The sequence below is a fragment of the Hippichthys cyanospilos genome, chromosome 20 (assembly GCF_059441005.1).
Source record: "Hippichthys cyanospilos isolate Australia breed blue-spotted pipefish chromosome 20, RoL_Hcya_1.0, whole genome shotgun sequence".
In the NCBI taxonomy this organism is placed as follows: domain Eukaryota; kingdom Metazoa; phylum Chordata; class Actinopteri; order Syngnathiformes; family Syngnathidae; genus Hippichthys; species Hippichthys cyanospilos.
The window spans coordinates 3,178,937-3,201,066 of NC_142388.1; the positions used below are offsets into that span (position 1 = coordinate 3,178,937).

At 41.3% G+C, this 22,130-nt stretch overlaps 1 protein-coding gene across 2 annotated transcripts in view; it reads left to right on the forward strand.

Moving 5' to 3' along the window:
* The first annotated feature begins 5,062 nt into the window (after nucleotides 1-5,062).
* The window catches only part of LOC148406967 (pleckstrin homology domain-containing family G member 1), a 40,875-nt gene continuing 23,807 nt past the window's right edge, over nucleotides 5,063-22,130 (forward strand). The window contains exons 1-2 of one of the 2 annotated variants that reach the window (XM_088404041.1): nucleotides 5,063-5,200; nucleotides 21,041-21,615. In XM_088404041.1, coding sequence (XP_088260167.1) covers nucleotides 21,190-21,615 — 426 coding nt within the window. In that variant the 5' untranslated portion in view covers nucleotides 5,063-5,200; nucleotides 21,041-21,189. Of the gene's footprint in view, nucleotides 5,201-9,878; nucleotides 10,153-21,040; nucleotides 21,616-22,130 lie in introns of those variants that run through there. The other variant, XM_088404040.1, reaches the window with a different exon arrangement.

The following is a 22,130-nucleotide window of genomic DNA, read 5'->3' on the forward strand; positions in this document are numbered from 1 at the left end:
AAGAAGTCAGAGCCCTTGTTTTAAAATATCTTTCCTTAAGTAGCCCACTTAACTCTATTTCTAACCATAACAACAGCACCTACTGAGGCGCGGAAACAGTTGCGGAGTGTGACCGCCTGCCCGCACATTTGGGTCAATCCAAGAAATACCAGGCCGATGTCCACATTATCCATCAAAGCCCGTCAAAGCAGCGAAGCTTGAAAGTCTCAAATTCAGCCATCAAAACACAGGGGAACAATTCTGAAATTCAATTTCTATGGCGCACATTCCTGGAGCCAAGCCACGTGGAGTAATGCGCATCTTCCCTCCCTCGTAAACATGTTGACAAAAGCGCATTTTTTTCTTGAGTGACGGTTTATATTTCAAGCCGGTATCTCTCTCAGGCGGGCGTCCTAGATTCTGGGTTCTGTTACAGCTCCACGGGGACGTGTGTCCACATACAATATGTGCGTGTGTAGTGGGTTGGGGGTCCGGGTCGGGCCGGGCCGAGGCAGCTGGGTGTTGTCATTGAGGGCGCCGATGGCCTATATTAACAGCACGCTTTAGCTGAAAGCCAATCCGCTGGGTAAATTGGGCAGTTAGCTTAGAAACAGATAACGGCACAAAGAAAGTACAGTTAGGAATTACTCAAATAACGGCTGGATTCTCCCAAACAACGTTTTTCTTTTTGCTGCATGGTGTGGCTCTTGGTTTTTGACTTTTTGACTTTATTGTCTTTGTGAGGACCTATTGCCGTTGTGGAGCCATTTTGGTGGACTCCACTAATCCAGAAGTCTTTTTGAGGGTGTAGTATAGGTATGAATTTGGTTAGGTTGACATTAGGGCAGTGCTTCTCGATTTCAGTAACTGTTAAGTCTTTTTATAGCATTTATACAGGTTACAGGTTAGTCTAAAACTGAAAAAAAAAGTGCATCAAAGTGTAGAACGTGCCCCACTATTTAAAAAAGACTGGAAAAGAATAAGGTTTAGCATTAGGTAATCTGTTGGGAGGGTTAAAGTTATTCATTTATTTATTTTATATATATTCACTTTTTTTTTTTAAGAGTCCTGACAATCAAGACTTAATTTCATAAAGGACATTAATTTCCATTCACTTGAATATTAAATTGATACTTTAGTATCTGGTATTGAATCTCTGGACTCTTAAAAAAAAGTGAAATACGTCATTGGCATTGAATGAGATAATATATTTTAAAAAATGTAATAATTTTGAAATCTGTCAGTGCATTTTGTGTATACGAATGCTTGCTAATGAGGTGATTAATTGATTGCTTTTTTTGAAGAGTCGTGTATACTTTCACAATTTAATATAAAATAACATAAAGTTGACACAAATATATCTCCATATTTTTCAAATAATCTCCCAAATTATTTCACGGACCCCCTGTAGTCAGGCCACGGACCCCACTTTGAGAACCGCTGATTTAATACAGCGATTCTCAAAGAGAATGACATAAAGACATTTCAAAGGGTAGCTGAAGTTCTAAAATGGTTTCTGCAGGTATCAGCAAATCTAAGTAAGTTCTTTTTAACGCAACTTAAAATAAATTGAATTCCACGTCCGACTGAGCATGCCGGCGAATGGAACAATTTTCCCAATGAGCTGTCGAGCAACCAGTCAAACCAAGCAAATGTGCGTCTTATCTGTCTCTGTGTCGGTGACTCTCCTCTAAGTTTGCTTCCAAAGTAAGTTTGGCAAGTAAATCAAATAAAATCGAGTTAGCTCTTCCTTGTTTTGAGGATTTTCTTGCCTTGATCAGAGCGGATTTTTGGGGGGAGGTGGTCGGGTTTTAAAGGGCTCAATGAAGCCTTAGTTTGAGGGCTCACCTCTAATTTTGGGCTCGCTGGCAACAAAACCCAGCACTTAGCTTATTATGTCGGCTCGGCGGTAAGTGAGGACTGATTGGCGGATAGCACGAAGGCTGAGAAAGGAGGCCGGCGAATGAAAGGAAGGGATTGGAAAAGGGCAAAACAGGGGGAGCATTACCAGGAGACAGACGTCTGACGGGGGTGTTCCAGAGAGGAGGCATTTTCCCTTGCTACTGTAAATAATAGCCCCCGCGTGAGTTGGACGGCCTTCACGGTTCCTTTTGTGCGCCCTGACATCTTAGGTTCCCTAAAGAGAGCGAGCGGGGCTCAAGCTTGGCATGGGAACCGCAGAGTATTAGCGCCATAAGAATATGAGGCAGAGTAAGCCTCCGTAGGTCAAAGGCAAGCTGCCAACACACACTCCTGGCTCTTTATCCCACTAAAACCCACACAGGCAGGAGACCATCTAATCATTCACATAGCTGTACTCACCCGGGGCTTTCTTCAATTCGACTTCCAACAGTTCTGCCATCAAATTTGTTCTTAAATCCGTATTATGATCGCTTTCTAAAAAAAAAAAAAGAAAAAGATTGTGGGATCCAACAATGTCAATGGGTGAAAATAATCCGTTATTAGTATTTTTGTTTTTTTTGAAGGAGCTTCTTCCCACAGGAAGTTAGAGGAACTCTAAAAATGAACATTTGGGCTGCAAATAATGATATTATCATTAGGATTCAAAGAAAAGTCTCCTTTAGAGAAGACCTCCAAGCGGTACAACGACCGCTTCAATTAGTGGCTTTCGATGGAATAACATCCCGAAATGAATCGTTCTCAAAATCATAGGGTGTGACTCGTTCTTGGCAGCTATCGAACACACATAGGAAGCTTCAAATGATTTGTTGCTGGTACGGTTTAAAGAGCAGAACTGACACTTGCTCCCTTCCTACGGTGAGTCCATGTGTGTACTATTAAGATGAAAACCATGACATGACTCAAGAATAACAAAGAAGCTGCAGTTAAACTGCCAAACATGCTCTGATCAGAGGTGGGCAACACGGATGACCCCTTACACAGGAAACCCCACTGCCTATCACTGCTCTGTAGAGTAGATGGAATTTGAATCTCATCTGGACTTTGACTCCGACCTTCTCGACGCAGATTCGACTTTGACTTGGAGCTCTATGACTCAAACTTGACTCTTTGTGACTCGACTGTGCCTTGGACTCATATCGCCTTGTGTGAGGTCCACCAAACCGTAAGATCAAGTTGTGTCGTTCAGTACTGTACCTACAAACAAAAGGTCGTTTGGAGGTTTATTACTTTAACATGAAGAACTCACGACTCATGACAAGTGACGTGGATATGCAACAAGGATCACAATAAAACAACAAAGTCGTCAACATTTCCTGTCCCGGTGATCATATGTCCGCAGGAAGACCAAGAAGACAGGAGATCTTATCGCTGAAATCAATGTCGGTGACGAGACTGTCACATGAGCGTGATTCACCTGCCTAATGATCTCGCATCCTGTTTGATAGCTCCATCTGTAAACAACTAAATGAGACATTCAGGAAATAGGGTGGAGCAAAGGGGTGATTGTTCTTCCTGTTGTTTGCAGCGACTGTTCGCAGTTGGTCGTTTGTGTCGTTCGCGTTTGAAAGGCTCATTGCTTGGGAGCAGATTGAAACTATGTAGGTGTTTGTGGCTTTTCAAGGTTTGCGATAATAGCGGCCCGTCACTCACCCGCATCGCCTCTGTTTATATTGGTCACCCCCTCCGAGACTGCAGGAGTCGAGTGACGTGAAGCTATGTGAGTTTTCATTGGTGCGTTGAAGAGGTTTTCCAGCATCGAGGTTATCAAAGGTCAAAATGTGACACCATCCGTACTAGCACGTGCGCTTGTCTTCTCACTGGAAGAGACGGATCTGTGTCAGGAAGCTTTGCGTTGGGCGGGTAGGAACAACAGCCGCCGGATCCCTCTGAGGGGACTTTCCTCCGTCCTGCTTGGTTTGGAATGCAGAACAATGATCACAGCAGGTTGCATGTGTGCAACTTTGAGCTGGGTGATTCCTCATCTTTGCTAGTTAGTATTACAATGTGATAGAACAACCAACAACCTGATGGCATTCAATCAATAATCAGGAGATGGAATCGACTCCTTTTGGTTCCCTAATTCCAAAATCTGCATCATTGAGTTCATTGATATACATTCAACGTTTGGGGAATCATTATTGGGAAGGTCCATTTCTATTCGTAGTCCTACCTGCACAGAGCCCTCTCTCTGACCCCTTGGGCTTGTCATATTGTTAAACATTTTGGCAAGTGAAAAAAAGCAGAATTCGGTACAACTGAATGTCTCCAATTTTCAAATTGACTTTATGCCTCAGTAACTTCATGGCAGTAGCGTTGTAGTTCTCGAGATCATTCTTGGTTTCAAGACCACTTTTTAAGGGTCTTGGTTTCCTCTCAGAAATGAAGGCATCACAAGTGGACTCATTGGTTCGAGACTAGTTTGGACTGCAGTACCCTGAGTAAAAGACACCCAGACAACTCCAGTTCTGATTGAGTCTATGCCCTGACGTTGAATTGACTCGGATGAATGAGAAGTTCAAGTGCATGCTTGTTGGGTTTCAAGTTGACCATGTGTGAGTTTGTATTAGCTGGCAACCAGTCTTGGGTGCACCCGACCGCTCACTTAAAACGTGATGGATAGGCTCTAGCTGTGACCCGAAGGAGGACCAAGGGTTTACGGCCAAATGTCAGTTTTTCTCTGTTGAAAATGCAGGCACTCCCAAATAACGCCATTGGTTCTTTCATTTCTTTGTGGGTCAATATCCAAATGACCATTTGAATTTTTTAATTCTAAGCCCCTGCGTAGTCATCAAGATCTCTGCGCTCGAGTCAGAAATCAGTTTGGCAGCGCGCCCTCCTTTCCACATGACCTGCTGTCATAAATCTCCAGCGCCCTGGTTGCATTTTGGGTCAGTCCTGGCGGCTTCCCGCTTCTTTGCGGCCATCCCCCAACCGCACAAGTGCGAAGGCCAGTTGGTAAGACAAAGTGAGAGGAGCCAATCTCGCAGCAGTAATTGGTCAGGAAGTGGGCTGCTCAGATACGCCAGCTCCTCTCGCCCTGTCTCCCCCCCCTTTCCTCGCAGTCAGTGGGCAGTCAGTTTGCTTGCTTCCATCTGATCCATCCCCCCCCCAACCTTGGCTCTCTTACTTTCTGCCAGTATCGCTTACTATCGTTGCTGACCTCATACAGGTGTGGAGCCTTTGACTGAAACCTTGTTTATATACTGCTTCAAATCTTTGGACATGGGATTAACGTGTCAAGGGATACTGGGATTCGGGCATCTGAGGCAAGGCTAGTCCTGGGAATGTTCGCCCGGAGGTAAGTGACAGCTTGTCATTGTATTTGTGTGTGATAATAGCGCCATGAGTGTTGTCCAAGTTCAAAACAAAGCAAAACCAACTGGGTTCCTTTTGTCAAGTTCAGGTCTAATTTTAGTGGGCTGATTCCTACAAAGCCTCTCTTTTAAATGCCACCTCTGCATTATCGTTTCATTAGATAACTGACTTACTTTTAACACTTGACTTTTCTATTTTTATCGAATTTTAACTTTCCTTTCCTTCTTTACCTGAAGCACGTGAAGTAAAAGGGTTAGGACCAATTTGAGAGCATCAGCATCCCAATTCTGGTGAACTGGGGCAGCCAGCAAATGGGACATACACCAAGGGGACAGATTTATTTTGGCTGACAGTGTTTGACACCACGTAGCTAATTAGAACGTCCAGTAATTTTTCAATAGTTTCGAATCAAACAATTATTTTTCTGAAACTTGGACAGGATTTCAGTGTTTGAAGTAGTTAGTCATTAGTTTCAAATAAAAAGCATGCAACAAATCTTTTTTCTGACGTATTTAAGGATCTGCAATTCTTTGCGCATGTTTTACCACTAAACGTGTAAGATGGTTTAACACGAATGCGTATTTTAGTCCACGTCACATGTTTCTGATGGCAAAAAAGTCCCTCGCTCCCTGCTCCGCTGGATTCCTTTTCCTGAAGCGGGACCCTCGCCCTGCATTTTTAATCTTAGGCCAAACACAGCTTCCTCCTCATATCCGCCACTATGTACTCCCAATAACTCACACACTCTTAAACACGTTTTATAGTACATTCGCGCCATCCAAGAACGTCATTCACTTGTCTTGTACATAATTCATTCAACCCCAAAGATATCATTTTACCTTTAAGTTCAGCCATTCAATCCTAGGCTCTTATGTTTGTTTATACATATTTATATATATGTATATATTTGTGTTTGTGCAATATTTTAACCATTTTTGGGCATTTTCTTCCAAATCCTTCTCACAATATTTTAGTCAAAGGATTTTCGTGTGAAAACTACCATGCCATGTGACACGTTGTCACCATCTGGATGAAATTTCAGCTCCTTAGTGTCTTTTTTCAATGATTTTCCCTTTGATGTGAAAGGTCTTTGTAAAGATCATAATAGGCAAAATATCACACACGTATGAATTAAGTACTAAAGTGGTGCCATTTGTGGATACTCCTCAAATATTGGAGAAAAAAAGTGAAAAAGACAAAAGTACCTGGTATTGAATATCTGAAGTCTTTGGGATCGAATGAGTTAACTGTGATATCGCCACCCGCCGAGAAATGAAACAGCTTGACAATAGTGTGAGGTCTTGACGGTATGTCAATTTTCAGGACATTCCTTTCACTTTTCTTTGGGCTCCTATTGTCTTTCAAGTGAAAAAAAAAAAATCTTTGAGAAGGACGGCAAGACTCCCAAATTCCTGAACTTGCCTTGGCGCTGAAAGCAGACAGCCTTGGGGAATACCGTCCGGGAATCTGGAAGCCGCGTACCGTATAATCTGGGAAAGCGAAAATTGATCCAGGACCCAAGACATGAAATGAACTCCTCAATTTGAACCATCAGATTTGGTCTTGAAATAATGCGCGTCTGCGACGATCTCCGTCGAGAGAGAGAAACTGTATATGGATGACCCCCACCTCCGCCACCCACAAATTCGCGCCATTAGTCACAGTCTCGCTCATTCTCCGCATCCGCTTTCATGTGTCCTATTCGGACTCGTATACGTCTCGTTACACTGGAAAGCGTTTGCAAGAAGCTGTTCTTTTTAAGGCACGAGTTTACTACGCTGTCCAAAAGCAAATAGAGAGTGTGTGTGCGCTGTAGTAAATGTTGAATAGGCCGTGTGTGTGAACCTTGTGTACCGCTTGGGTGTTAACGCTGCGCCAGCGTGATGAGGAATGAAGTGGTTTATTGGCAACGAGCATTTGCTCGCTGTATCCTTGAACCATGACAACTTGGGGATGAACGCTTGCTGTCGCCATAGTGACCCTGCTGGAACTACAGTATAGCCAAATAGTCGGGATTTTAGTCTCATGTTTTGTTTTTTTTTTAAGCACCAGTCTTTTTGTGGGACTGGAGAAGGACTGTGAAAGGATCAATTCATTAGTGATCTAGTAGATGTATAGGGAGATATTTGGAGCTGATATTGATTTGTAGTGATTTTACAGTCTTTATACAACATTTTAATACATTTTTTAATACTAAACTATTTTTAAAACACTTTTTGGGCCATTGATTCACATCTTTTCAGTTCTATTTCATAGTTGGTCCATAAATTGACACTTTTAACAAACATTCGCTTTGCTCTGCTTTGCCTCCTGGTGGCTAGTAAAAAAAACTGTAGCCAAGCCACACTATAAACTGCAGGGCTCAAATCATGAGAAAAAAAAAAAAAAGATTTATAGTCCGAAGTATACAGTATGTAGAAAAGATTAAAGTGTACCCTCTGGAGCTAGGAAGGAAAAATATATGATTCATCTGGAAAAATGGTATTCAATCATATTTTGTTTACTTTGGCTTTATCAAGCAAGTGTATAAGAGCTTGCAGAAACGTTCTCTCTTTGACGCAGCAGCCATATTGGCTCCTTCTTGGCTTCTGGGAACGGACTGGCAAGAAATCGCCCAGTCAGCAACTTAATTTAAGCATATTTTAAATGTTCAAAATGTTAAATAATTCTTTTTAAATTAAAAAAAAACATAGAGAGAATCGCTAGCCTATTTCAATATTTGCTTTGAAAGCACTGAGCAATTTGTCTGCCCGTGTTTACGTGTTGTGAAGTCGTGAACCAAAGTGGCGCTTGGGTCACCGTCCCTCAGGGAGCGCATACGGGCCATCAGATAAGGCCGACCACCGCTGTCATCAGCTGGTCGCGCTTGGCTGAAGCCAGGCATCGGAACTGTGTTTACCAAAGTTCGAGGTGCTCATTACGCTCGGAGGGGGCGTTGGGATCGGGAGAGGGGCTTTAAGGTCTCCGTGGGTCAACGGAGCCTCAAGCCGTTAAACAGGGGTCACGCTTTTTGGGGTCCCTGAGAATAGTGAAGGGGGGGCTTGATTATTGTATTGGTAGGTAGCTGGGGGATGACCCCATGCTGCTGGGACTCTCGGTCTTAGCTCTCAGTCTAACGCTTTGGCCTGAGACTATTCTTCCTCTTAAAGCGACACATACGACACTAGTTAGGCTAGCTAGCCGTGCTTCTAGCGTAGCGCTCATTTGAATTTAGCTGAGGTCGCTCAATAGGGCGGCTGTGGCTGAGTTCATGGAGCACGCTTCCAAGGTTGGTCCAAGGTTTGGCTGTTCAAAACAAACAAACAAACATGTTCCTTGAAGATGTTTCTTCTTCTTCTGTTGCTATTTCTTCCTCTTTGTCTTCATCCTATTCTTCCTCTTTTTGCTGTTCCTTCTCCTCTTCCTTGTCCTGTATATTCTTCTTCTCCGCTTCCTTGTCTTCTGCCTCTTTTTCTTCTGCTTTTTTTCTTCTTTTCCTCCTCCTTCCGTGATCTCCATCTTCTCCTTTTTCTCTTATTCTTCCTCTTGTTGTTTTTCTCCTCTTCTCTTTGTTCTTCTCCTCTTCCTTCTCCCCCTCTTGATTCTGCATCTTCTCTTGCTCTTTTCCTTCTTCCTCTTCTTCTTCCTCCCTTTCTTGTACATCTTTCTTCTTTTCCTCCTCTTCCTTCTCCTCCACATTGCTCTCCTCCCTTCCTCCTCCTTTTCTTCTTATATTCTTGTTCTGCTATTTCTTCTCGTTCTTCTCCTCATCCTCTTATTTCTCTATCTTCCTCTTTTCCCCTCCTCCACCTCTTCTTGTTCTTCTCATCTTTCTTCTTCTTCTCCTCCTCTTCCTTCTCCTTCATCTTCTCCTTCTCCTCCCTCTTCTACTCATTGTATTTACTGAAGGGTGTATTGAGACACTTTTGATGAATATTTTTAGATCCAAACAGCAGTTTGTCAATCTGAAAAGTCCGATAGTTTATTTGTATCTGCTTCAGTGGTTTTTAGGTTGACGGTTCAATCCCAGGCATTAGCCTTTCTGTGTGTTGCATTTTCTGCAATGCCTGCATGGGGTTTAACACAATATTTCAATCAATTATGTTGTGTTCAAATCAATTTCCTCTTAATTTGAAAAACAAATGCACTGTTCTTGTCATGTTACCTAGGTTAATTGAAGACTCCAATCATCCAATTAGTGTGAGACATTGCTGTTTGTATGTCCTGTGATTAGCTGCTGACAAATTTTAGGTGCACCATGTGACACCCCTCACCACCACCCCCCAGCCTAACATTCGTGTACAAGATGCATCAGGGCCTCCCGCGTCTTTTCATACACTTCATTGTGCTTCTTAAGTTTTTTCTCTGATCTTGCTCACAATGCCGCCTCTGGCCTTGGAACCAGCTTTTGTTTGAGCCGGACTATTGATCAAGCGCTCCCACACACAGACACACACACACACACACACCATGTAAAGCCTGTGATCTCTTCCCAAGCGTTCCAGTCTGATTGTACATGAAGCCTTGGACGCCGAGAGAAAAGATGAAGGGACAGGAGAGAACTTAATGGAAGAACTCCTCATTTGTGGGAGGAGCCAGGGGGAGGGGATTGAGCCAGCGGGATAGGAGCAGAAGCCGTTCGCACACACACGCACACAAACACTCGCGTTGAAAGCCACTCGGGAACACTTTTGGACACACTGAAGCGTGCGCTGGATGTGTTGCCACAGGAGGAAAGGATGAAGAGCGCAGCGAGGAAGGGATCCCCCTCACGAACGAAGCAAAAGACACAGTAGCCAGTCTGTGCGTTTCTATGAGTGCCAGTGAAGTGAGCACACTTTGGATTCACTATGAAAGCAAGAATGCGGGAATTGACTTTTTGGAATACTCGGAGTTTGTGATGCGGCTTCTTCACTTTGCAGATTTGAAAACCTTCATTTGTCACCATGCCTACTGGTAAGCACAAAATCACTCCATGCATGCTCATGTAGGTTTTAATGAAAACGTTGTCTTCCAGCAACATTATTGATGGTGAAAAGGCTCTGCGTGCGCATGTGATATTTGCTCCTCGGTTGACAGTTGCGCGTCAAGTGACTCCACAGCGTCCGGCCTGTTGTATGAACATTGCCTGTGCGCTTGTTTTCTTACGGAGGGCGTTGAAAGGAGCGTGTTTGCTTTCTCGCAGGTTCAGCTCTGATTGGGGCTACTTTGGGCACATAGTCAGACTAAAAATGGTTCATTGCGTTTGTTTTGAAATAGTGATTTTTTTTCATTCTTTATCCATCAATTATTTTCTCATAGAGAAAAGGTTTTGCTTTCCAACACTGAAAACAACACAGTTTCAAATTAACAGTGCAGGAAATGATTCAGTTTCTGGTTTGTAAAATATTTATCATTGCTTTCCAAAGTTGCGTATATTTTGATCAAATAAGAGGATAATCTGTGAATGTTTATTGCTATATCTGAAATTCAGATAATTTTATTTTTTTTTTAGTTTAAAAAAAAAGTTATCTAAATCTCTTAATTAACTATCATCAAAAATATGGATGGCCTAATACCGATCCCAGATGTCACTACTGGGTCGATACTCATGGTATGATGTCGGCCGATAAAAATTTCGGCCACGTTCTTGAAATTGAAATTGTTTTTTCATCAAGAGCAACAAATTACAAATTAGAGTAATAGAAAATTGTCATTCATTTCATTTGAAGGAAATTTACTGTGCCCATTTTGTCTCAACAAAACAGCAAAATAAATTGATCTTCCAAACCAAACCAGCATGTCCTCTACCGAGCACACTAGGACTAGGTTGGATAACTCCAATGAGTCAAAAGATGTAGACAAAAACAAGTTCCCACTATAATGGAAACAAATGAGTAGGCTGGGTCTCAGGAGGAAATTGGATTTCATTGTTAATGTTTTATTTTATGTATCAAAAGTTTTAGTGGTATCGTATTTGGCATCACTATTCATCACTTGTTAATAGTACTTATATCAGTCTGGAAAAATGTGGTATTGACCATCTCTAATACATCATTAGCAATGATTTTTTATCATGGATTAGTTAATGAAACATCTGTAATCCATTCAACTTTTATGATACACACAATCGATCATAAAAAGTTCCATAAATGATGTATTGTTGTGGCAGTTCCAAAAATCAACTGAGATGTTTTGAGTTTATAAAGATGATTAAATGTTACGGTTTAAAAGAATGCCTGTAAATGTTAAATTCAAACTTAAGTAGCAGCTAGTTTAAGCGATTGTGGGGAAATTCTTGGCTAGCATGTCCTCCAACCTATTTTTACATAGTATAGCAACGGCAACCACAAATTGCTGTATATGAGGGTCAGTGGTGTGTGGGGGGGTTGGGACTGGTCCCGTTTTGTGCGTGAAAGAAAGACTCACTGTCTCTGGCTTTGAAACATAATGAATTTGACCAAAATCATCTGTTTTTCCAATATAGCAATCAAAAAGCATGACAACAGTTTTATGAGTTTGAACAATTTACAGCTCTGAAAGCCAACCCATGCTGGCTTCCTCTCACTGGGAGTGTTGGGATGCCATTCTGCTGCCTGTGACCCAAATTAGAGCCTTAAGGGTAGCCCAATTGGAGGGGGGGTGGGGGGGGGGGGTAGAAATGGCAAGGAAGGAGGAGGGGGAGGTATAATTACTGTTTAGGGCAAACTATTTGGTTCTGAGGTGATGGAGACAATAGTAAGCCCTCCGTCCGTCGCTCGCGCTCACCCTGTCATCTGAACCCCCCCCCCCCCCCGCCCCCCTCGTGCACCCCTTTTCACGAAAAGGTCAAAACAAGAGGGCACATCACTTTTTGAGATTATTTGTTCTCATCAAGAAGCGTTTTTTTTTTTTTTTTTATGTGTGGAAAATGTCAGGGGTTGGACGCAGCAGCGGGCTGAAATCCAATCAGGTCAGAGAACGAGACAAGGGTCGCACGGGTGTCCCAAAAGGGCGGCGCTCCCTAAAAATAGGTGGTGTAAGTTTGCGCTGGCACTTTTTCCCACCAGGACGACTGCTAGACTTTCACCTGCACGTCAAAACACAACTGAAACTTGTTGGATAACAGTGCAAGTTGATTAGGGAATTTATGAGTCATCACACTTGTGCATGTTGACCTTTATCGTTCACTGCCAGGAAATGAATTAAAAAAAAAAAAAAAACACTTGCAGCCAATTAGCAGTTGTAGTACTTTTACGACTTTTGTGAAGTAGTTAAAACCACAGCAACCGACCGAGCCACATGTTTGTTGATAATTGTTTTTTTTATGCACAATACCAGTCAAAAGATTGTAAACGCTCTCAAATGCAAATGGTCTCAAATAAATTAATCCATTCAAACCCAAAGACGTATGTATACGTCTATATAGATTCTACACATTTGATCTAGAAGGTACGTAATTCCTTTTTTTTTTTTAATAGTAAAGTAGCTGAAACTAGCCATCACTGAATTAGTTATTCTACATTTAAATACAAGTGGAACATCAGTTTTTGTGATTTATATGTTCCGGAATATCATAGCGACCCAAGAATGAACCCTTTTGTATGGGTGGCAGGCAGCTAGTTAAAAAAAACATTTGAAATGGCATTCGCCAATCTAATAAATACAACATGAGTTTACAGTATCTACTTTCAAACAAAACGTGCTTCGTTGCTCTTAACTCAGAGAATGCCATCCACGCGTTAATTCGTTTTTTTTTTAAATCCAACTGTTTAGTGGCATCCAACTCGTTGTTTCATTCTAAGCAGTTGACAATCAGCGACATTGAAAACAGAAAACTGCGAGAAGATTGAGTGCATTATTAGAGTGAGGCATTTGAAAGCGTTTTAAAAAAAAAAAAAAAGGTTTCAGGCTGACAGTTGAAAACCACTGCCATAGGAAATCACGTAAATCCATAGATTCCGTTCCAGACGACAAAGATTACTAAAAAAATTGTCCAAGTGTTAGCCGTGTTCAATGACGGCTTGCCGAGTCAGCACAGGTCTTTGTTGGGACAGACGATGCGTCGGTCCATGCGGCAAACCCCGCCCCCTGACTTCCATCCCACCCCTGGCCTCTCCCACCTCTGCCCTCTCTCCTCTTCTGTGAAATCCTGAGTGACACTTTAAGGTCTTTAGCGTCAGTTGAAATCAAGTCTGCATCTCTATCACGGGAGCCATCAAATTTGGACTCTGGAGAGTTCAGGAGCCATAAAAGCACCGATTCATATCGCTGGATTGTCACAAGCGGGAGAAAGGAAACATGGGAGGGGAAAAAAAAGCAAAGGGTGTGGGTGGCGTTTGACCTTTTGTCTTCCCCTTATGTCTTTTCTTCCTACTTTCATTCTTCGGGGCCTCCTCCTCTCCCTCTCACACATAGCTGGAATTTTTGCAATATTACGATATCTTTTCTTGTGTGTCATATTTAGATAGTGAGCTCAGTTGGCCTAGAAAAGAGAACGTGACGCTTCCCAAGGTTGAATTAAACATCCGTGGAATGCACTTGGCAAGTCAGAGCAACCCTTCAAAAAAGCGACAGAATAAATTGGGTTTTGATTGTATTTATGTTTTTTTTATATTATTATTATTAGGTGGTTGGAATAAATCCCATCAGGTTGTTACTGGAGGTTTCCACAAAGCGGCAAATGAGGTCAGTCCTCCTCTGACTTGCTCTCCCACCTTCTGTATGTGACAATGAGGCACTCTAAATTTGCTATGCTAGCTTTGCATGATGTTAGATACAATCATGGCTGACAATGGGGATCTCTAATGCAGTGGTTCTCAAATGGGGCTACGAAAGATTTTAACGTTAGCAGTGACAGGTACATTTTTCTTTTCAAATCTAGAGCAAATTAATTGGAGCAGGAATAAACTTATTGCTAGATTGTGAATCCTTTGCAAGACATTGTGTCCTTGTGCACTTGTTTGAAGTCATCCAAAAATTTAGCAGATACTCGGCTGAAAAAAATAGGATGGACATCTTTTCTAGAGGACTATGCAAGGGTAAGCATATTTAGAGCATCGCTAAAAGGTACTCAAGTTTTTGTACATTGAGGGAAGGGTGATTAAAGTCAGACTCCAAAGAGCATCACATGGCACCATTTAAGCCCCACCCCCTCCAAAAATCTGAAATGCTAACATGAAATACACACAATTGAGTATTATAAAAAGAATAACGTGCTGTTTTTAATGGTAAAATACTTGATTATTGACTTGGTTGGCAAAAAAACACATTTACAGTACACAGTACATTTTGTAATTGTAAAATCAACAGTATCAATTCAATTTTTTACCCTAAATTTAGAAAATATGTTACCGTAATTTATTCAACAGTATTATTATTTTTAGTGTCTGTTTTTGCAATGTTTTCAGCATCTTCAAATATATACCATATGATGTAATTAGAAACAAATGTCTGAATTCACTGCTGTGAAAATCTGTTTTATTTCCTATGGGAAAATGTGTCAAAATGTGGTTTACCAACATCCTATCTCGCCGGATCGTCTCTTTTCAAGTTCAAACTCAACCACCGCGCTCCAACAGTGAACGAGCATGCTTATTTTCTTGTATTTGTGTATATGCTTGTAGGAACACGTGTGCTCGTTGGTGGTCCGCCGTCAAATGCACGGAGCAGTGCGTGTGTATTTTTATACTGTTAAAGTATATGCTTAGAAGGGGCACGGTGTGACCCCGGAGGAATGCCCTGTGGTAAGTGCACTCTGCAGTTTTTGAATGATGGCAATGGCGAGGGGGAGGCCGGGCTGGGCAACATCTTTTTTTTTTTTTTTTTTTTAAAGCTCACCTGCTTGTTGTAAGCGAAGCGAGGCCGTAAAAAAAGACAGCAGCTGTTTGCCAGTCACTTCAACTTGTGACCGTAAATTTGTGCAATTAAGCAAAGTGTGGCACAAGCTTTGGACGAGTCTTGACGGCATCTGTGTTGCCGAGCTGCTTGTTGCCTTTATTGCACTTGGGTTGACCCAATTTGAACTCTTGACTAAGATCACAATATAAAGCTTGGAAACTTCACGAGAAATGACTGAGGCTGCAAGGTGGACGAGTAGTTAGTGCCTTTGTTTGACAACTTTGAGGGTCAGTTTTTGAATGTCTACTCAGTTTTACATCCCCCTTCAGCCCCATCTTGTTTTTTTTTCCTATGGCATATACAAGCTAAGCTAAGGAAAGTGATCTGATTAAGCTAGTATCGAGAATTCAAATTTACTCGCTCTCTCTCTCTTATATATATATATATATATATATATATATATGTATATATATATATATATATATATATATATATATATATATATATATATATATATGTATATATATGTGTGTGTGTGTGTGTGTAAATATTTTGTGTTGTATTTTTATTCACTTTTGATAATCAATGAAACTTCTTCAGACCCCAAATTCCTCAAAAATCCATCAGTAAATGTTCTTAGATTTCTTTTACTCTTATTTTTTGATAAAATAAACAAATTAATATAAATAATATGTAATAATAGATATTAAATAATAGTATAAATAAAATAAAAGGCAGAAATGTGCAAAATTTTTTTGCACATTTCTAATGTTACTTTTGAAAGCAATGAGCAATATTTTAGGCAATTTTGTGAGTATCATCAAACAAACCAGTAAACAAATGATAAAAAAAAAAATGTTAGTACATGTTCTCCAGCGAAAGGATAACTAAACAGTAAACAGACATAAATTAAATGTTTTATTTTTAAATTAAATGTATTATTTTGAAACTCGCCAACATGACTACAACAGACTGTATATTTATATAAAAAATAAATAATAATAAAAAAATAATAAAGATACACTGCTCACTGCCACTATGGAAATTGCATCTCCTATTGAAATAATTGATTAATTTGTGTCGAAAGAATGATTGTCGAAAAGTCATTTTGTTAATACTCAACATGTTTTTCAACAAATCGCCCCCCCCCAAAAAAAAAACAAAAAAACACAATAATACAAAACCCATTTTTGTAAGTGTTCTGCAGTCTTCCTGGTCTGATTCTTTCTGCTCCAGACAAGCCTGATGTTAAACATATTAAAGTGGGCTGCCCTCCCCACCCGACGCCCCCCTCCCCCCCGCTCTTTGTCTTTGTCAACTTGAATGCAAAGCAGAGATTTGAAGCCTGGTGGCTGCGCTGGCTCATGATGATTCACCCGTTTTTGGTTTTTTTTTTTCCTCCTCTGTCTCTTGTTCTCCGGTGCATTGGAAAACACACCCTTGCACACACACAGAGGGGAAACAGTCCCAACCTGTATGCTTTGCAGCCTAATTAGAGATCATTTACATGGATCAGGTTGAACATAATGTGAAGAGGAGGTAACCCAAGCTTGCTTGCGTTCGCACTCTTGTGCGTATGCGTGTGTGTGTGTGTGTGTGTGTGTGCGCCTTCCTCGAGATGTGTACACGAGCCAGTTCACCCAGGAAACGTGCAGGGTGGGTCCCAAACATGAAGGTGGGAAGGAGGGCTTGGACAAACACAACATGGAGCAATCTGGACTCGTGTTTGGGTTTCACTGCCAAAAGCTTTCGCTGTGCTTACCTGACTTGGATTTGTGTCTTTTTGTCATCCACGTTTGCATTGGGATCAGGATTGCCCAAATTTTTCCGCAAATGGAAAAATCCAGGGTTGCAAGGGCCACTTTTTTTTTTTTTATCTATAAAGCACACATCAATCAATAGTGTGATTGCCTGTTGTTTATTTGTTGCATTGTTTTTAAAGCTGAATAGGCTTTCGATTTGGCATATTGTTCATGATTTTACAAGATTTTCTGGTGGTCACAGACCCTGCTTTGAATCCCATCTCCACATTTAGAAGCAAAGGAGTCATAATTTTGTCTCCACCGAACCAATAGAATGGCTGAAATTTCTATGGGAGATTTTTGTTCTGTTTTGTTGATCGTACACAGAGAAACAATATATATATCTTGCCATCTTGTTTATTTTTTTTCCTACAAATTCTTCAATTCCATAACCCCTTGAAACCTCAATTTTTAAGAAAAAGACAGAATAAACTTTCACAGCATAATGTTCAGTTTTATTCTGTGTTCTATGCTACAAAACAATGAATTTAGTTGCAAATAGCATTAAAAATTTGCCGCCTTTACTTCTTGACCATCATCTAATGTAGCTCCTCCTTTTATATATATATATATATATATATATATATATATATTAGGCTATCACCTGTATCTTGATAGAATAGCTAATGTGAGGGTTATTATGGTCGTAACTCAGTTTTATCTCCGTGGTGATAATCTTGCCGTGATACACACACGCTTGCATGTGATAAGCGTCTTATACAATTTTTAAAGGGCAAAGGAAATGGCTAGTTACCTATTAATATCACCATTGGTGATAATGTAGCCCTTTGTGCTTTGTGTGCTTGCGTTGCTTATCAGAATTCTCCTCCCGTACTCGTGCGTGCGTGTTTTCATCCAGTCCATTCGTTATTATTGCCCGATGTATAATTGTTGCAAAAGTGGGTCAGGACATTTGCACGGACTCTGGCATTGTTTTGTTTGCGTTACAGTTTTATGTTATGCCAAAGGCTGCAATTCTCGCTTGCTTTTCTTGGCGCTGCACGGGAGAAAATTTGTAAAAGATGCATTCAGAGCATATCAATATCCGTTTGATTTTCATTTTGTTGACGTCATTGTAGATTCTTCTGGAAACTGATGCAACGGAGCTTGCCAACATCCCATAATAGATCAATAAAAATCATCAACTGAATTGAATGAATTAGCGAGTAGATCTCGTATCATATCGTTGATGGCAATGAACAGTTGGATCACAAAAAAGTAGATTTTGTTGTTGTTCCTTAATCAGATATAAAAAGATATAAAAAACAAGTTTAAATTTCCATGTCTTCTTTCAAAAACATACCATTATTCCAAATTGACATCAAAGAATTATGATTCAACGGTTTGGACCGTCATATTGTTAAATAGCTCCAAGTATTGATCCGTATTTTCCAAAATAAATGCAAATGTTTATTATAGATAAGCAGATTAAAATGATAACATTTAAAATTGAAAAGCTGAAATCTTGAGTATTTAGGCAATTTTAAATCAATAAAAAAAATCCAAATTGCCAATTATTAAAAATATGACTAGTCCGCTGTTTGTTCTGCTCCAAAAGTAACACATTGTGACGCTTAGCTCAACGATCAATCTTTTTCAGCACATTTAATCACATTTTAATTCAACCTTGTTAAAATCTGTAGTATATGCAGCTGATAGTGGAAAATCTGTTAAAAGATATCTGCTGCACTTGCCATAGCAACTTTCCAGGGTGATTATATGTCAGCAGTTTTGCTTCGAGCTCATCATTTGGCTGAGCAGTAGTGTTTTTTTTTTGCAGTTGCTACTATCAATCCAACTCGTGATACTGTCATCATAGAACAGTCCACCAAGCAGGACGGCTGCCAGAGCACGCTTAAAAGAGGTGTCAGTGCGGCAGAGGTCCCCGCTAGGAAGGTGAGAGAGTGTATGTGTACGCTCTCTTGGTTTCTTTTGAGGTTGCGCTTCATTTCCCGTTTCATGTTTCTTTTTTTTTTTTTTTTTTGAAGGGGACTGTGTGATCTAGGTGGCTTTGATGTGAAAGGACTCAAACGCTTGGCAGGTAGAGGGCGGCGCAAAGGGCATCGCATGTCTGTGCGTTACTGGAAAATTGGAGCTGCGGGGTTGTAAGCGAGACTCTATGTTGAGGAAATGTTGCCGTTCTGATTGATGATTGTTCAGGTTAGGTAGTTTGGCAGTTTAGTGCCGGGTCCTAAAGTTACATTTGAATTTCATTGGGGGATTTTTTTCTGAGTTTGGAAGGAGCCTTCCAAGGTATTTTTGATTTGTGATGGTCCTGAAAAAGCGCGGGCTGATATTAGATCCTGACGATGTGATACCATGAGCAAAAATATCATGGTATCACACTATTAAAGTTGCAGCTCTGTTTGCAGTATTTATTATTTTACACAATCTATTTTAGTTTTAAACGAAATGTTTGGTACGTTAAGATGTGTACCATCCAAGTTTAGTAAAAACAAATGAATAAATAAATACAAAAGAATACCATTCTTCTTGGGTTTTTTTAATCGTCCCTTGGGAAAAAAAAAAAACATCAATTGCAATTGGTGGCTTCTTGAGTCAACTCTGCAAGCACAAGTGATACCGCATCACTAGTCCTATGATTGATGAACTGTACCACATTTCCACTGTGAGGTGCACTAGACCTTGAAAAAATATCTAAAAAAAATAATAAAACTCATGTTTTTTTCAAATAACATTGAATGTTATCTCTTGAAACCCTTAAAATTGTGCAGAAAGCAAGTTTGTTTGACTATCATGAGCATGAATATGACTTATTGATAAAAAATGAGTGCTTGCGTTTACCTTTTTTTAAGTCACGTTTCGAGAGCCATCTCATAAGATCCAAAAAAGGCACGAAGGGCGTGCGTTGTCATAACCTGATTTTGATTTGTAGTATTTCAATAAATCCACTCCCAGAAGTGGTTACATCAAAATGTTGCATATTTATTTAGACACTCAAACTTGTCACGTTCTGCAGCGTGATGCTGAGGTCTGAAAGGACAAACTTAGAGTGGTAGTAAAGCCGACAAACCAGGAAGTGTACAATATTATTGGCTGCTGCAGCAGAGGAGGACTCACATGTGATACACAATGAGAGCTGCACATTGCAGTTGCCCGTTTAGGCAAATGACGCGGGACGTAAAAAAAAATACCGGGTTCGACAAATTTGGACAGTTTACAATAACCATGACCTTTAAAATTGTGATATATTGCTAATCCCGATATTGGCCATTGTCTAGTGGCAGTACTGCATGTAAAATATAGTACAGAATGAATTTTTACTGAACTTTGTTGACGGTTTGTGCATGGATGGTCTTGTAGTTCGGTATCCATTGCCTTTTGATGTTCAGTGAAATCTATTTTCACACGTGACATCATGATTAATCAATCATTGGGCATCCAAAGTCATTTTCAATCAAAGCGGACTTTTTCACAGAGGACCTTGGCAAACTTGAGGGAAAACATTGGAAATGGGTTGGGGAAGAGTTACGGGACCCTTTGATCTGATTCGTTTCGTGACTGCTCTCGCTTGAGCCGGTTTGACTGCGGGACTCCGGGAGTCAGCGATCCCATCTTAACGGCTCCGTCCACAGACATGAGGCTGTGAGCCTGTTTGGCACTGTCCTGATGCGAAATAGCCGTAAACACAAACCTGCCTGTCCTCGTGGAATAGGCCTTTCATTCATTGCCCCAGGCGAGCGCTCAGATTTAGACTGTATCCTAATACATCTCTTCATCTAAATGCTCGGCATTCCTTTTAATGAGTGCATTATCTCCCTTGGCATGGTGCTGGCTGTTGGCTTGTCCTGATAGAATTCTTTCAGTAGTGTGTCAGGGCAAACCGTGACGGTTAGCGCTTCTCGTTTGGCGGCCGGTCAGCTTGGCCGTGGTCAGCTGGAATGTCGGGAATTATGCTTGTAAGCAGATAGTAGCGTTGTAGTCGAGACCACACCAAAGAAGGCCGAGGCATTTTCGAGATTGAGACAAGCACAAGACTTTTGAAGGTCGATACCAAGACAAGCCCAAGACGGCGTATATCAAAGAGTAATCACAAAATCAAACAGAGTAAAAAATGCCTTTGATGCCAAGATGTGACCAAGGCCCTAAAAAAGTGATCTTGAGACCAAACTAGCTGAAAAAAACAAACCTTTGTTTTGGTGTCCATCCATCCTTCCATCCATTTCGGTGTTCAATCGTTCAATTCTTGATCTTTGATGAATGATTCTCATTTCTCTCTCCAGACGACTACAGCTATTTGCCTGATGTGCTGCCACCAGTACCCGAAGTTCCGGACTCTGGCTCTGTCCTGAGCTCCAGTGACATCCCGACCCGTTGCCTCCGCAGCCCGGCTTTCCGTTACGGCTCCTTGCGCTATTGCTCGGCCCACAGCATGGACTCCTCTCACGACAGCACCGAAAGGCCCGTCAGCTACAGCTCCACCTCTTCCTCCGCTTCCTCCCGGGACAGTCACTGCTCACTGGGCAGCCGCTCCACCCTGGTCCACACCCCCCACTGTAACCCTGGGAGCTTGGACCAGGACTCCGGGGCTATACGTTTGGAACTGGTTCCTGCCCAGCAGTTGGAATGTGTAGAGGTGGACCCCGGACATGATGGAGGGATGGAAACCGGAAGGCAACCAGGCAGCAAGGGCAATGAACATACGCCGACAGATAACTCCGAACCGGAGCTGGGTCTCGACACAGGCGTGCAACGGATCGGACAGGTGCAAGGGCCCAGGACGTATGTAGACCGTGTGGTGCAGGAGATACTGGACACAGAGAGAACCTACGTTCAAGACCTGAGAAGCATTGTGGAAGTAAGTAACAGAATTTTCGGATGGAGACAGGAATTCAGTACTTTATAAAAATGTGATTGGACTTTATAACTTTTCACTTCAGGACTTTAATCGCTGTATTTAGTGACTAGAAAGAAATAATATTCCGCTTGCTGTGCTTAACCTGTTCTCAGTCATCATAGGTCAGTAGTGGCCAAGTCTGGTCTTGGAAAGCCACAATCCGGCCTGTTTTCCATGTTTCTCTTCAAACAACACACCTGATTCGAATGATTAGCTCATCAGCATGCTTTGCAGAATCCTCACCTTGATCATTTGAAGCAAGTGTGTTGGTTTCAAGGAAATATTGATAAGACCCTGGATCGTGGCCCCCCCTCTCATAGCCGATCTGGAGATGTCCTGGCTGACTTGGCAGCGTATATCCTGGACTGGTTGCCAGTCAAAACAGGCATTCACACTCACATTTATACATTTAGGACCCGATTTACTAAAATTTTAGCTCCTGAATGATCCAAGTGTGGGACTTGGAGTTAGTCACA